This window comes from Asterias rubens, chromosome 16 (assembly GCF_902459465.1).
Source record: "Asterias rubens chromosome 16, eAstRub1.3, whole genome shotgun sequence".
NCBI classification, from domain to species: Eukaryota; Metazoa; Echinodermata; class Asteroidea; order Forcipulatida; family Asteriidae; genus Asterias; species Asterias rubens.
In genome coordinates this window covers 3,470,650-3,487,505 of record NC_047077.1, presented here as the reverse complement: position 1 = coordinate 3,487,505, position 16,856 = coordinate 3,470,650, and the positions used below count along the sequence as shown (strand labels likewise).

The 16,856-nt window shown below is 38.2% G+C and overlaps 1 protein-coding gene and 1 non-coding gene across 8 annotated transcripts in view; both read left to right on the top strand.

Moving 5' to 3' along the window:
• Positions 1–1,689: 1,689 nt before the first annotated feature.
• On the top strand, positions 1,690–1,762 carry Trnan-auu. Its single transcript has one exon. It is a non-coding gene; the product is annotated as a tRNA-Asn (tRNA).
• A 2,943-nt stretch (positions 1,763–4,705) lies between these two features.
• LOC117300677 overlaps positions 4,706–16,856 on the top strand; it is a 49,237-nt gene continuing 37,086 nt past the window's right edge. For 2 of the 7 annotated variants that reach the window (XM_033784398.1, XM_033784395.1), the window contains exons 1-2: positions 4,706–4,839; positions 15,503–16,608. In XM_033784398.1, the coding sequence (XP_033640289.1) occupies positions 15,660–16,608 (949 nt within the window). In that variant the 5' untranslated portion in view covers positions 4,706–4,839; positions 15,503–15,659. Of the gene's footprint in view, positions 4,840–7,844; positions 7,865–10,536; positions 10,558–15,502; positions 16,609–16,856 lie in introns of those variants that run through there. The other 5 variants (XM_033784401.1, XM_033784399.1, XM_033784402.1 and 2 more) reach the window with 4 other exon arrangements.

Here is a 16,856-nt window from a genome sequence, read left to right as displayed (position 1 = left end):
CCAAAAGCAAAATGCAAAACAATAATTACCGTTAAAAGTATAGGGAATGACAGACCCACCCTAGTTAAACTGTTGCCCTTGTTTCACCATGTATCCCCGTCCAAACGTCACAAATTGCTTCCAAATACCTGTTTAGTTGAGTAAAACAAGGCCATTTCTAACATGTATGAACATCCAAGATTATTGTTGATCAAGGGTTTTCATGAAGAAGATAAAACCTTCTTGCGATTACCAAATTGAATTTGAGCAGTGAGTTTGCATCCAGTCACCTGAGCCCAATTTAATAAAGCCTGTAAGCACAAAAAATTGCTAAGCACAGAAAAATAATGCACATAAATAATGCACATAAACAAAAATTTCTGCTTAACAGAAATAGGTTTAATACATGTAGATGTTTTTAATTTGCATCAGGAAAAAATATATTCATTTTGGTTTGACCCATATACACTGCTGTGTGTTAGCACTGTATACTAGGTACTTACCTGAGTTCTGCCAGGAAAAAAATCACAGGCATATCACTCGGGTGGGATTCGAATTCACAACCTTTGCAATAGCATACCATCCAAAACTGCATTAAGTTTATTATTGTTCTGAATGGTGCCCCACTATTTTTTTGCTTAGCAAAGAAGTTTGTGAAGCAGTATTTTCTGCTTAACAGCTTTATGAAAGTGGCCCCCGATGTTGTTTGACTAACACACTGATTTGTCAGTTGAAGGAGGTACTCAAGTTTAATATGTTGATACTAACATTTATTTAAAGTCATTGTTGACATCAAATGTATTGTTCATGTTTGTTTGTCTTGCTCTTATAGCATTAGTATGTTACCCTTCTTTCTAAATTTATTTCTAAATATCCAAAATGTAATTTGGGAGAAACAGTAATGTTAAGCTTCAACTATTTCTTGAAACAAAAGTTTCAATTTAAAGAAATATGTTGAGCTTTAGCGCAGCCTATGTTGGCATTAAGTGCACAGGCTCTGTCCGGATGCCCAGTTTAATGGTAAACCTTTTTTGGGGGTAAAATCACAAAATACTTTGGGTTTGTAAATTTTATTATATTTTCATTTCCTTCCCATTTGTTTAAAACAGTTGTAAATATAACAAAACCAAAAAACTTTAAATGTATTCAAGTTCATGTATGTAGAATATTTGTTGGGTTGTTCGGTTCGTTGTCAAAGTGTTTTTTTGTCACCCTTTTTTTTTTACAATGAAGATGTAGAAAATTAGAGCCGTGCACTGTGTAAAGAATTGTTAATTATTTTTTAATTTAATTGATTTTTCAACTCAAATTTTTCTTGTTTTTCCCCTCTTATACCCTGTTTTTCCATGTACTTGAGTTTTTAACATCGTGTTTTGGGGATGGTAGCAACACAAATCAGTTGCAGTATTTTATAACATATGAGCTAGAAAAGCCTATTGAAACTAGAGTTGAAAACTCATTGTCTTTTTGTTTTAAATTTAACAACACAATATGTTTATTTTTTTAAATTACCTAGACCAGTCCACATTTAGATGAAGACAATTTTTCCTTCCGTTCCTGAGACTAATAGTTCTGTTTGTTTTTGATAGAGCCTTGTCATAACCCATGGTTACCGTTTGGTCACCGCTTAAATGTGTCAAAAAATAATGTGGTTTCTGACTGGCACCCCTGAACAAAGATATTGACAAAATAGGCACACCGCCAACATAGGGCTAGATAGCTCAGTTGGTAGAGCGCCAGCACATTAATCCGGAGGTCGTTGGTTCGAATCCCACTCTAGTCAATTCTTTGTTCAACCCCAAACATCTAAATAAAAAAGATCGGAATTAAGTTTTTGTATAAATTCTTGATATACTCATTGCTGTTAACATTTTCAGCAAGTTTCAGGACCCAACTTGTAATGTTATTAGCATGATCGAAGGATCACTAGATTTGCCATCTTTTATTTTCACAAAGTGACAAATTAATATTCTCCATTTTATCCATTGAAAGTGCTGGCACTGTGCCAAACATGCGAGGTATGACTTTTGTTATTTCATGAAGTGACATGTCTAACAACCTTCTTAAAGGCAGTGGACACTATTAGTAATTGTCAAAGACCAGTCTTCTCACTTGTTGTATCTCAACATATGCATAAAATAACTAACCTGTGAAAATTTTAGCTCAATCGGTCATCAAACTTCCGAGATAATAATGAAAGAAAAAATACCCTTGGCACACGAAGTTGTGTGCGTTTAGATAGTTGATTTCGAGACCTCAAGTTCTAAACCTGAGGTCTCGAAATCAAATTCTTGGAAAATTACTTCTCTCTCGAAAACTATGGCACTTCAGAGGGAGCCATTTCTCACAATGTTTTATACCATCAACCTCTCCCCATTACTGGTCACTAAGAAAAGTTTTATGCTAATAATTATTTTGAGTGATTACCAATAGTGTCCACTGCCTTTAAGTTAAGCATTTTCACAAAGCTCATTATTACAAAGTGATTGATCTCATGATCTCATTTGTACATGGTACTCTGTATGCATGTCTCTTTGTTAGGTTTTCATTAAGTGACAAATGTGTTTTTTTGTACGAATAACTCAGTGAAACAGTTGTAAGTTCAGGCAACAAATTGACAGTTCTGTTTAAATGAAGAAGTCCACTTTATTACGGTAGTAACTTAAAAGGAAAAACAGTACTCAAAGTCTGAAAGGGCATTGGATACCCTAGAACAGGTGTGAGAATACTCTCCAAATGTAAAACAGTGAAAAAGCACTCTTTGAAGAGCCATATGAGGAACAACCCTTTTTCGAGTGGTCTTCCACTCTTTTAGATTGAAGTTTACATCTTTTTGAGTGATTTTTCACTCCTAGCCTGGAGTGAAACGCCTCTAAGAGAGTGAAATAACCACCACTCCTTTTTAAAGAGCCACATGAGGGACAACTCGAAATGTAAAGAGTGGTGTTTTTCACTCTTTTACATTTAGAGAGTAAGCACCAGTGGGCATACACCTGTTCACTGCACATGAGCTGGGTGGACTTCAGACTTAAGACTAAGGGTTATCTTGAGTTAGGACAAATTACTCGTCCTAACTTAGGACTAGCCATACACTTTTAATATCGCCTAGGACTAATCCTAAGCATGTCTGATGTTTGATACATGTGTTGATACTACAGCGGTTTTTGCTTAGCAAATTTATTTATGATACAAAAGTCACAGTCAAGCAGCTTTATAAGATTTAGTCATGAGATATTAATTCAAAATGCCCTGTAAGGACATGCATGTAATGCTGTAAACGTGTGCTATATTAACATTGTGTTTAAACAAAAATAGTATTCCTTAAAGTAAACACATTTTGTCAGAGAAAACAATTCACATCATATGATACTATTCACCAATCAAATGACAAGGATCAGGGCCAAATTTCATAACGCTGTTCAGCAGAAAATACTCCTTGACAAATTTCTTTGCTAAGCAAAAAATGAGTCGGCCGTAACAATGCAAATTTAATTTAAATGGCTGGTAACCTGGTTCTGCTGAGCAATGCAATTCTGTGCTAAGCAAGTTTTTTGTACTTGCAGGCTTTATGAAATTGGGCCCGGCCCGGTTAATTAAGAGATATTACAACATTGGTCAAAACTTTAATTTCACTTAAACTGTGATTGATTGAGTAAAAGATATTGTAGTACTGGAAACTTCCTGAAATTTAGGACGAACAGTAACCATTTGATGTTTGCTGATTGGTTTCTTTTCCATTTCACCGAAAGCAAGAAACGAGCCAAATCATTTGAGTGTCTCACGCAGTGCTCTGCCAAAATGGTAACAAGGAGCTGAACCTCAAAGAATTTTAAATTGTTTACGGTCTTAACTGCCTCTAGCTACCGGGCAACGTCGGTAGTCTAGTTGGTAAGTCACTGCTCTAGAACTGCAAGGGTCGTGGGTTTGAATCTCACCAGAGTAATGCCTGTGATTTTTTTTCACAGAGCTTGGGAAAGTACCGAGTGTAGGGAAGTAGGGAAGCATTTTACCAATGGTGTTCTCTTCAAATAAAAATTAGAGTCCCAAAGATTAATGACTAGCCACCTTGGTTGTAGAAGTAGACACCTATTACACCTTATGAAATTTTCTTTCAGTACGTTATGAACTTTTTGATGTGTTCTCATTTTGCAAATTTAACATAAAAAGCTGACATTCTATTAACGAAATAAAGTGCAAATATTTGAAATATAAATATCAACAGAAAGTGCTTGCGTAGATTTATTCGTTTTGTCCAACTTGTGCTTTCAATATAATTCTTGGTTTTTTTTAATATTCTTTGTCACCATAGGTTTGTTTGTGTGTTTTATACGAAGTGTGGACCCCAGAACAAAAGAGGTCCACATGAAACACTATGTGGAGTCGCAAGCGTCCACACAGTGTTTTTCTCAATGTTGAAGACTAGGATTTTTCAAGGAAGGTCCACAGAGTGTCTGCAACATGGAGCCTTACTTTTCAGTTTAACCAATTAATGTGACATTTAAACTAAACTAAAGTTTCGATGTATCCCCTTTGGAACATATATCACCTGGACATTCCCCCTTCCGCCCCGCCCCCTTTACGCCACCCCACAGACAATAAAGTTTTGTAAATAACACGAAACAGCTACTAATGCTATTTATCAAACAGCCGTCGATATTTTAGACGTACGGGGCGTGCATGTACCGCATGCATGCAGTGTAAACTGCATGCATGCGGTACATCCAGTAGGTGTACACTGTAAACTGTACGTATAGTAGGAGTTTATCACTTGTGTAACCGTTGCGCTGCATTTATGGAGTTGACAACTTTGCAACTTGTTGTGGGGGACGAGTAATTTGGCCATACAAACTTCATTCAATGGTAAGAAGTGTAAACATTTTAACCAAATGTTGTAATTCCCATCTGGAAACTTATATTAGCTTTTTTGTAATTGGTCTGTACTGTGACTGACCAGTGCCGGAAAGTTTAAAACATGTTTTAACATTTAAAAACATACGATGATGGAGGAGGTAAAATAGTTCAAACTCATTTAATTTCACTTTTATGTGTAACTTCAATAAGGTTGTCAAAAGCATGCAGTTCAGCTCAGTTTAGTTCTTTGCACGTATGCACGTGAGTGAGTGACCACAAGCAGCAACAAAATTAACTACATGATGGTATGACGTCTTTGCATATAAAGTGACCAAGGCAGGATATTAAATCCAAATGACCACTTTCATTGATAGACATAACCAAGGGGAGCTCATCACTAATTCTGTCCACTTGCCATACTACACCTGCAACTTATCCTGTACTCTGTAGGGTAGGGAGTTTGTTGCAGTATTCGACAGATTGTCGGAGGCTTCTCCTAGCTAGAACTATTTTGGTTTCGTCCGGCTATCGTCTCCCGTAACGGGAGACGATACAGCTGAACGAAACCTCATCATAGTCATCAATCATAGTTCTAGGACTCTTAAGCATGTTAGGAATAGGAGTACTCTCTATCTGTATTCCAATGAGTACATCCCTCCAGAGGAGTATAGGATAGTCGTACTTGGGTGCAAAAGTGCTTGGGCTTGGTCACAGGAACAAATATAAACAAAAATTGCTACAAACTGAGGTCAAGATGCAAGTGAAAATATGTCTGTGTGGTAACGTAACCCTCCTTCTGTCGTCGGGAGGAGGGTTACGTTATCGCAACTAGATCCAGCGTAGCAGCTCGGTGTTTAGCAGAAATGTTACGTGACCCTCCTTCTGTCGTCGGGAGGAGGGTTACGTTATCGCAACTAGATCCAGCGTAGCAGCTCAGTGTTTAGCAGAAATGTTACATGGCGCTGACCACCCCTTTCCTTAAAAACAAATTAAGCACATCATGACCCTGTCCGAATGTACAGTGTAGTTACTTCACAACAGGCAGCTGAGTAAGTTATCATTTAATGTTTAGCGTGGAGCTAGCTCCATGCTGTACTGAGTGTTAGTAGGGGATGCGCTTTTGCGGTCATAACCAGTACAACTGCTGTACTAGGCCTAACCTGCTACTAACTTTATCTGTTTTTTCATTGCCAGCTGTGATCAACCAAATGGCAAGTCCAACTGAAACGCTAATGGTTACGAGTCGACCGCGAAAAACACCTACGCAGGTGTAAAATGAATGTTTGTTACAGTAAAAAATTCTTCTTGCGAATGGAAAGGGGTTTGTTATTGTTTTGAAAAAAAATAAATTATTGGCTATTATTTTTTTAATTAACTGTGGCGATTCATCAAGATATACCTGTTGACCCCTTGAACACTACACCGTTTATTTGTTACAAATTCCATTTAACAGTTGGCCCATGTGTAAACACCTACTTCACAACGACCTGGTTACCAGCATGTAAGAGCCTTCAAAGCGCAAGAGGTCAAGAAAGTACTTGTGTAGTGAACAAAGTCACTTTTCACTCAGTAAACTTTGACTTGACATTTGTTACCTTTTTTAAAAGCACAAAAAAACTGCATACAAAATAGTTGACTCTTATTGTTAGGGTCACATTTTATAATCAAATTGTATGAAGAGACCTGCGTTTTTTGGCGGAGTAGTCTAGTACGAAAGACTAGATTCAAGCTCTGAGCCCAACTCATATAGTACAAAAAGTAGCAAAGCATAACAAAATTACGCTTACAAGAATTTAAGGTTACCAGCTAAACTAACATGTCACAAGTATATTGTTGGACTGGTATCCTGCTCATTTCTGCTTACAGCAGAAAATTGTTTAATCGCAATATTCTCTGCTTATAAGGGAGGTCTTTGAAATTTTTCTCTGGTGTTCAGTGCCAGAGTCAGCGATTGGATTGGAGTTCAGGTCATGTCAAATACAGTTAATTCATTATCAGCAAGACCAAGACATATGGAAAGGGTTTGACCAGGGATGCGTTTTAGCAGTCGTAACCAATAAATGTTCCAATCAATGGCCAGTGCTCAACCAATGGCATGTTCAACCAAAACAGTTATTGGTTACGACGGCCGCGAAAACGCACCCTTGCAAGGGTTTGTTTTTCTGGCATGGTTTGCAGTGGATTGTGCCAAATCACTTTGCGAAGCCTTATAAATGTGTACAACGTGCCATCAAGCAAATATTTGTAATTGGTCTCATAATCAAACATAGCTTAGCATACCTGCTGTAAAAATAATGTTTGCTTTGATAGTGTGATTAAGCGTTATGATTAGGCCTAAACCTGCTGTATGCAGTCACCATGGATACAAATAAAGTGGCCATCGACAGTCCAGGGATCAAGTGCTTGTATTGTGGCTACTCTACATCTCTCAACACTTCTGGGATCTTTTAACAGTTGACAAAGCTTTATTGTCAGGATTGTCAAGGGCTCTTGAGTTTTGTTTGGTGTTGTCCTCTACTGTGGTGGCAGTATAAGGAACCTTGTACTGTCCTTTCTCTATGCTTGTACATTGTATCTTTCTGCTGTTCGTATATTTGGATTATCCCAGGACTTCCCCTAACCCAAAGCTTCTGTGTTACTATGTACACGTACAATGGTTGTATTCAATTGGACAATACTGGAATCTTCAGAAAAAGTAGTGCTTGTCACAATGGACAACACTATGCACAATGTGCAGTATAGTGGTTTCCAGTATTGGGACTGAACAGTAATGTTTATGGGACGATCTTCTACTCCATGGTTAGTCCATTATTGAAATCCTGCAGTTAATGTGTAAACCAGTCATTAATGTCAACAATCCGTGTGGATATGGTTGTTGTTTGCAGACATTCCTAAGCTCACTCAATGTTGTAACATAGAACGCCAGACAACCAGACAGACAGTTTGGTGCGGAATGGATACTATTGGATGCTTTTACAGTGTATGGTTGCACATGTTGTAGAAATGTAGACAACTTTCGTCCTTAAAATCTGCGGTAGGTACATACTTACAGACAATTTACATTATATTTATAAACATTGTTTTCGTCAGTTCTTATTGTCACTATGTATGCACCATGCAATACATAGTGCAAAAGCAACCACAAGAACTGTACTAAAAATGGGGTAGCAGACATTTTCTTTTACAGTACAACGTAGATCATTTGTAACGATTTTGTTTTCAGAAGTAATTATGTAACTGTATTTGAAGTGACCAGAGTTGTATTGACCAATTTCACAACATTGAGTGCCACTTCACATGCCTACCCTGTCTGCCATTTTGTAACTTTACAAAAAGGAATCGAGTCCCAAATGGCGTAAACTGCAGACGGGCATTTTGCTGTACCCATTGAAATTTGAAATGAAGCATTAATAACTCATGCACTGCAGCAACAAGAGTGCAGCCACTTTTCACACTCTGTTAAAAAAATATCTATGTCAGACAAGTTAGCTAAAATGCTCGTGTAAAAACAAAAAAGTTCACCTCTTCAACAGAAAAATGTCACACAGTAAATGTACTGATAGTTGGATTTACATGTAATAAAATAAAACCATTCATTTTTAATTTTACCCATTAAATACATGTACACCGATGTGTGTTAGCACTCAGTACTTTCCCAGTACTAACAGAACATAGTTCACAGTGCTAACACACACAACACACATTGGTGTACATGGGTAAAACCAAAATGGATATTCTTTATCCTCGATGAAAATTTAACATCTATTGAAATAAAACTAGAAAAACAATACAGGATGTTAATTTTGGTTTTTACCCATACACCGATGTGTGTTAGCACTGTATACTCAGTACTTTCCCGAGTCCTGTGAAAAAATATCACAGGCATGTTACTCGGGTGGGATTCGAACCAACGACCCTTGCAATTCTAGAGCAGTGTCTTACCAACTAGACTACCGAGGTTGCCCGGCAGCTAGAGGCAGTTCGAATCCTATGTTTTGGCAGCGGGTACCGCAACGATATAATTTAACATCTATTACAATACAGGATGTATTCAAATGTGAAAATGCATCCTCTATTCGTGCAATATGGCTCTGATTCTACATTGATTGCACAGCCAATATTTAATTAAAATCACAATAATGTTTGAACAGCTTTTTTAATTAAGAAGCTAGAACGAACGAATGAAGAACAGTGCATGTGAGTGTGAGTCCATAGTGGCTGTATGAGGTCCAATAAGGGTTAATTAGATCACGGTATGTTTACTGGTAACTAGGGGAGTCATGAAGTACCTACTTGTAGTGGTTATTGAATCATCAGTTGGATATGAGATGTTTCACGTGAGCATTTGGACGTTGGGTTTAGTTCGCTGACAAACTGAGCAAAGTCATCTATTACTAGACTGCAGTAACTATTTGGGAATTTGCACACAGTCTTGTGGTAAGTCTTGTATTAAGGCACTGAACACTGTTGGTATTTACTCAAAGTAATTATTAACATTAAACCTTACTTGGTAACAAGTAATGGGAGAGGTTGAGAGTATAAAACATTGTGAGAAACGGCTCCCTCTGAAATATCGTAGTTTTTGAGAAAGAGCTGTAATTTCTCACTCAAATAATGAAGCCTTTTAGTATGACTCTGAAAGCACACAAAATAATGCAACTAGGTTTTCTTTTCCTTTAATTACTCTCTTGCAAATTTGATGATCAATTGAGGCAAATTTATTATTTTATGCTTTAAACAAAAGTTTCTAACACACCAAGTGAAAATACTGGTGTGTGACAATTATCAAAGGTGTCCAGTGCCTTTAAATGCAGTGTCACCTTCATTGAAAATCATTCACTACAAGACATTGCATTTACTATTGCTCTGAAACCCTGTCTACAATTTACAGAAACTAGTTGGAGTGTATTTCAGTTCTAGTAGCAACAGAATCATTGTTTCAGGTCTTATCCAAAACTGTTTACAAAATATGACTCTGCTTGTTTGTTAGCTGTAGAGAACAGACAAACACTTTACAGTATTAACTGTTTGTTCACTCTGCTGGTTGGTCACAAATCCAATGATTGAGTTTTCTATCCCTATGGATGATCCCTCCATTACAAATGAACAAAAACTCTCATCAAGTCAAACTGCTGCTATGTGTGCACTCAAGCTCCCTATTTGGTGTGCTTCGAAACTGTTAACTCATAAAGCAATGTGTCTTCGCTCTGATGCCTAATGACAAAAAGCTCCAGAGTCTAAATCACCATTTGGTATTAGCTGTCAGTTATTGACCGAGTTGTTCACACGTACACAAGCACCAGAAAGAATCAATACGGCCTTTCAATTTAACGCTAACGGCAAAAAGAGACCAGAAAAAAAGTGAGAATATTAAGTGCACAACCAGTACTCTTAACGCTAACGGCAAAAAGAGACCAGAAAAAAAGTGAGAATAAGTATTGTTATCAAACTGTACGTACACGTACCTGAGAGATAGAACTTGCAGAGGCTTTGGAAGTCAATGGAGGGACATTACATCTACATGTCCTGTGGAAGAACATAAGAAATGTTTGCAGTTTTCAATTGAATACAGTGTATGAACTGTGCATGTTGTGTACATCAAACTATATTTTTGTGGATGTTTGTTTTATTTATGGTAGCTGTTTTCAACAAGTTGTAATGCAAGTCATGACCACCGATAATGGGGTGCATTTTGAATGGATTGATGCTTACGCGGCCCAGTTTTTGGTAAGGTTGTTGTTGCAATGTGCATATTACTAGCTCTATTTAATGTTTGTGGTGGCACACTTCTCTACTAATGGCTTGCTTTTAAAAGGAGTCACTGAAAGTAGTTTTTGCTATTTTGAATTTTTGGACAATTGAATTGAAAAACAGGCTTGTCCCTGTAAGTGAATTGGAAGTGACCAGAGTTGTATTGACCAATTTCACAACACGGAGTGCCACTTCACATGCCTTCCCGGTCCGCCATTTTGTAACTTTACAAAAAGGAATCGAGTCCCAAATGGCGGAAACTGCAGACGGGCATTTTGCTGTACCCCCTGAACAAATTTCAAATTTCTCGGAAGAGTATTAAATAAGGGAAATAGCAAATTTAACAAGTGTTTTTGAAATTGAAAGCATTACAAAACTGAAGTTGACCTTAGAGCCCCTGTGTTTGAGTGTAAAGTTTAAGTTCAAACATGTCCCATATGGCAATTTTAGAACTGCCTTTTTGAATCTACATATGAAAACGGTTGAATATATACATGTACAAATGTGTATCATTTATGTGTATAAAGTATCAGAAACCAATTCCAACAGGGTCTATCCATCTCTATGGTCTAACCTATAGAAACACTCCCATGTTATAAATTAATCAGTCGGTAATAAATTATTAAAGATTACATGTACATGGACACAAGTACAATACTCCACAGACCAAAATAGACTAAAGTCATAATTAATAATTGACTAAAATTGATGTAGGGGACTCTGTTGGCATTGTGTGCATACTTTGTGCATTGGCATAATTTGTGTGAGCGCTGTAAATGTGATCAGTGCAGTTAACTGATTTGAATTTTTGTGATTTGCAGTTTTAAACGCATAGGCCTATAATAACATACATGTATTGGGTAGAGTTTTCTCAAAAACTAATATTTTAACATAAACTTTCAACTTAGTCCTTTACACTTCATGGCATAATAATCAGTACTTGCATTAGAATGTTCCAATGACAAATTACAGAGGCCCCTAAATATTATTTTCAAATGTAGGCTTAGTCATATTTTCAAGAAATAGGTATTCTGAGCTTCCTGGTCACAAACTGGTTTTAGAATGCATAGGCGTGAGGTAAAAATATATCAACAAATTATGAATTTGATTGACTGAACAAAGCTTCACTTGTTATGGATTACTGCCGAAATGCGCTTAAATGGTACACGTTTGGAAATTACTCAAAACAAATATTAACTTCAAGCTGACTTGGTAACGAGCATTGGAGAGCTGTTGATAGTATGAAACATTGTGAGAAACGGCTCCCTCTGAAATAGCATAGATTTTGAGAAAGAGGTAATTTATCACTAATAATAAAAGACTTCAAGCCAGAGGTCTTTTATTCCTATCTGAAAGCACACAAACTCATCCACCAAGGGTGTTTTTTCTCTCATCATTTTCTCACAACTTTGACGACCAATTGAGTTCAAATTTTCACAGGCCTGTTATTTTATGCTTATGTTGGGATACACCAAGTGAGAAGACTGGTCTTTTATCATTACCAAACGTGTACCTTCCCTTTAACAAGTAAGCGGTAAGCAGAGCTATGAAACTGGACCCTATCATATAGTAAGTGTTCTTGCAAATGAAAGTCAAATTTGTTGTTACATGAACATTTTTGCTTAGAAAAATCAATTTCAAAAAAATTCAATTGTGATAAAAGTTTTCCAAAATGATAACTTTGTATTAATCCAGTCCGTCAACTTTCCATTGCATACTGACTTTGTGTTGCATCTCTGTTACCAGCTGTTCATTTATAAAATAACCCAGTCATGAGTTCAAAGTGACCTTACTTTGATCCTTTCCCAAACTCTACCTTCTCATTATACGGTTGTTATGGTAGCCAAGAACACTGTTTACAGACAGAATATCACATTTTGTAACATATAGTATAGTGCTGAACTGATTGATGTGTCATTGTGGTATGTCCACCATGCTCCTTCAATACAAACAGCTGTGGTTGTGTTTTTGCATGTTTTGTACTGCGTGTTATTTTGTCCTTTTCCTGAGCGAGAAACATTACTATTAAAAAAAAAAAAACTTTGAATCTGGCAAAGTCAATCTCATGTTACACAAATTACCAATTGATTGGTTGTGTATTTTTTTCAATGAAATGAATTATAGGATGATATAGATGTTCAATTTGCATCGGGATGAAGAATATTAATTTTGGTTTTACCCCTACACCGATGTGTGTTAGCACTGTATACTCAGTACTTTCCTGAGTCCTGTGAAAACAAATCACAGGCATGTTACATGTACTCGTGTGGGATTCAAACCCACAACCTTTGCAATTGTGTCTTACCAACTAGACCACTGAGACTGCCCGGTACCAAGAGGCAGTTCGAATCCTATATTTTAGCAGCGGGTACTGCAACAACTTTTAAATAGATGTAAATTTGCATCGGCGATAAAGAATATTAAATTTGGTTTTACCCATGATACATCAATGTGTGTTAGTACTGTAATGCTGATTGAATTGTCCACACTGTTTGGTCATAGAGTTATTGGGCTACAATCAGCCCTAGGGCAACTCTAGAAGCAACAATACACCCCTGTCCCTGTACTTCAGTTAGGCCTAATCCCTCTTCTATAGGGATTAACTCATAATCCCATGACTAAATATGCACTTCTAGAGCTCCACAGTTATATGCTAAGCCTGTATTGGGATTAATTCTGACAATACATCTAATCATGGAGATGTGCAGTAACAGTTTTTAGAAGTACTCTTAAGTGCAAGAGATGGCTGAGTTAATGTTTTATCTTTGGTCCTTGCTTTAGACGTGAGTTCAATGTCTGTCGCGGTGATATCGTTCCGACTCTCTCTGCGATTCCTGCGCCACTGGCAATGGGTGCGTTCGATTAGCTTCCCTGGGTCGACCCCGGTCTGCCCCTGGTACGTTCGAATAGCTTTGACGTCATTCCAGGGGCTTAACCGGGTCAGCCCCAAGTGTCCTGCTTGTGGAACGGTTCACTTGGGGCTGGCCTTAGGTGCATGACGTCACCACGAGAGGGTGAGTGTGATCGTTCAGTTAGCTCTTGTCAGGGGCTCACCCAGATGAGCACCGCGGGGGTCGACCCGGGGAAGCTAATCGATCGCACTCAGTATTCTCGCGAGACTGCTGGCTCCCCGCGAGACTACTGCTCCCGTGCTATGCAGTAGTAGTCGGCAGCCAGCAGCTTCGTGCCAGAACAGTTTTTGATTGCGGAGACCTGAATCATTTTGCTATCCACCACGACTCGACTATTTCACCACGACTAAGCTTGGGCGATACCACGATATTATCAAATATCGCGATACTAATTTGGAAACGATTTCGATATCAGATCGATTTGGTTTTAATCGAAATATCGATATATAACGATATATCGCGATGTCGATTAAGTATCGCAATTTCGCGATGTATTTCCTAGCTGAGACATCTTGTACCCCATAGGTTTGGAGTAAAACCAGAAGAATAGGTCATTAGAACACCTCTCTTATGCTATGACTGTCTCTTCTACAACTTTCACTGGGAGTTTGAAGATTGACGATGTCAAATTTAATTAATCGCGATTATATCGAATATCGCGATATATTGTCAGCGATATCGCCCAAGCTTAACCACGAAAGACCATTAACAACTTGTCCACAAGTCTAGTCCTTGCTCTATTGCTCTATGAGTACTGTAGATGGCATTATGGATCTAGGTCGGAAAACAGTAAATCAGCAACATGGTTCACTTCTTATAGTTTTTATATGTGACCTTTTGACGAAGGAGCCAGGCAAGAATCTTATAACACTGTTTCACTAATCTGTTCTACAGGCTTTTCTAACAGTCTTTGATTGGTGTTACTAAGCAGCCTTTACCACTTAGTGACGTAATATCAACAAATGGTTTTCCATGATGATAATTAGTTTCTTTCCATCACTCAATAACTGTACTTTTTGTCCAAAGAGCAAAGAGTAGAATCAATCTACCCTGTACCTGTACGTCAAGAAAAACTGTCATTTGTATGAAAAATTGATTGCAATTTAAAACAGGAAATGTAGTAGAATAATAAATTGGTTTGACGACTTCCCGCCTTGCACGCCTCCACCGTGATTGGTTTCCGGCAATGATTGAAACCACTCAGACAGCAAGCTGCAATAAGTGGCTACTCAATGCCTCTATTGAATACCATCAGTGTGGGGTCATCTGCCAATGCCTTTAGGGTATGTTGGATCCCTGTGGAGTATTAACCATTACAATGGTATAGTAGGAGTTGCTTGGACACAACGCAACAATGGTTACAGCAACTTGGGGACTACTGATTGTGTCGACTGTTGCACTTTGTATTAGACTCCGTCATTGTGCAAACTTGTTTTACACGGGCTATTGGCCATTAAGATTTGGTTTTTCCCTTTTATTTAATTAGTTGACTGTTTGTGCCTTCTCTCTTTTAAAAGGGAAAGTACGTGTGTATTGGAAAAGCTAATGTAGGAAGCCTTTTGTTATAAGGTGTGCAACGAGGGCGTTTTTTCTTTCATTCTCTTGCAAGGTTGTGGAACAAATGAGCAAAAATGTTCACAGATTTGTTATTTTATGCTTATGTTGGGATACACCAAGTGAGAAGACTGGTCTTTGACAATTGCCAAATGTGTCTAGTGCCTTTTAAAACACAAACTTTGAATTTGTTCTTTGAATTGCAAAGGGGTACAAATAACAAAAGTGATTGGGAAAAAGTGAAATGTCATTTGGCTGTAATTCTGTGAAATGATCATTATAGTTGGGCGAAATTTACAATAAACTATGCACACAAATTTCCAACCAGGGCCCAATTTCACAAGTGTTCCAATCTTTAATGAATATTGGTTTGGTTTGTTTGGGGTTTTCTTGTTATTGTGATGTAAATTAATGAAATAATGTGTCAATTTTGTTTCTGTTTTTTTTTAACACAGCACCAAACTGGCGATTCAGACTTGGCTCGCTTAGAAGAAGAGATGAAGTCCATAACACACATGAACAACTCAACAAAAGATGAAGTCTGCTGCCCTCGTTTGTCTGTTTGGTTACTACATAGCTTTGCTAATGCGGAGGTGACGTCGTTACTAGTCAATGAAAGCATCTAGAACAGGGAAAGCGTCTAGAAAGAGACGGACGACAATGGAGGGGTCAGTTACCTCAGGTTCTGGGGAAGGAGATGAGGGTGTCAACGCAACTTCCTTATCACCTTCTCCAGGTCAATATCAGGCTTCACAACACGCCCAAGTGCACCCACCAAAGGAGCCTGTCATTAACCATTCCACCCAGTTGTACCCATCAAAGGATTCATACAGCAATTCCACCGAAGTACATCCATCAGATCAGCCACCAGTCAGCAATGCCACCCAGGTGCACCCAAAGGAACCTCTCATTACCCATTGCACTGTACCCAGTCCAACCCATGGGCACCCAAGTCACCCTGCCAATTCAGAGCACCCAAACATTGCTACCGAATCATTACCAAATGATAAACATGACAAGCCCATTTCACGGCACCTCTCCATTTCAAAACACTCATCCAAAAAATCGTTCAAAAAGTCATCCAAAACTAAAAGCACCACAACGATCTCCAGGGTATCTGGTGCACAACCACCCACTACAGAAACTCACCAAACATCCCACAAAGACCCAGATGAGACACTCGGGATAAAGGAAGCCTCAACATCCACAAACTCATCTCATCTAGGAGACTCAATCACTCATCAACAATCATCCCCAAATGATGCAGCGCTCACATCCATGCCTAACGTATCGCCAACTCACAAGGCTTCTCCTACTCACAGGCCTGGGTCATCATCATCACAGTTCTCTCCAAGCAAGGAGAGACATTTGCGCAGGTTTATCAACGCTAATATGTCCCATGGTGAAGAGAATGGGGAGGATGTGGGGACAGAGGGACAGAAGGAAAGGATGAGGTTGATGATGAAGAGTAATGGCAGCCAGATGCAAGCCATAATGGAGCAGGAGATACAGAGGTTGTCTCGACAGAAGAGAGATTTAGTCATGAGAGATAGGGTTGTAGGTGAGTAACAAGGTGGTGTTGTACACAAACTACACGCATCGGTGTATGGGTAAAAACCAAAATTAAAATTCTTTATTCCCGATGCAAATTTAACATCTATTAAATACTAATTTTGATGACACAAATTTGCAACGAAAGATTCAGAAAAGTTGAAATGTGCTCAACTCCTTTAGAGCATTCGCAGCAAAACAGCCATATGACGTCAAAATTTTTATCGCATTTGCATTAACTGGAAGTATGAACAGGAT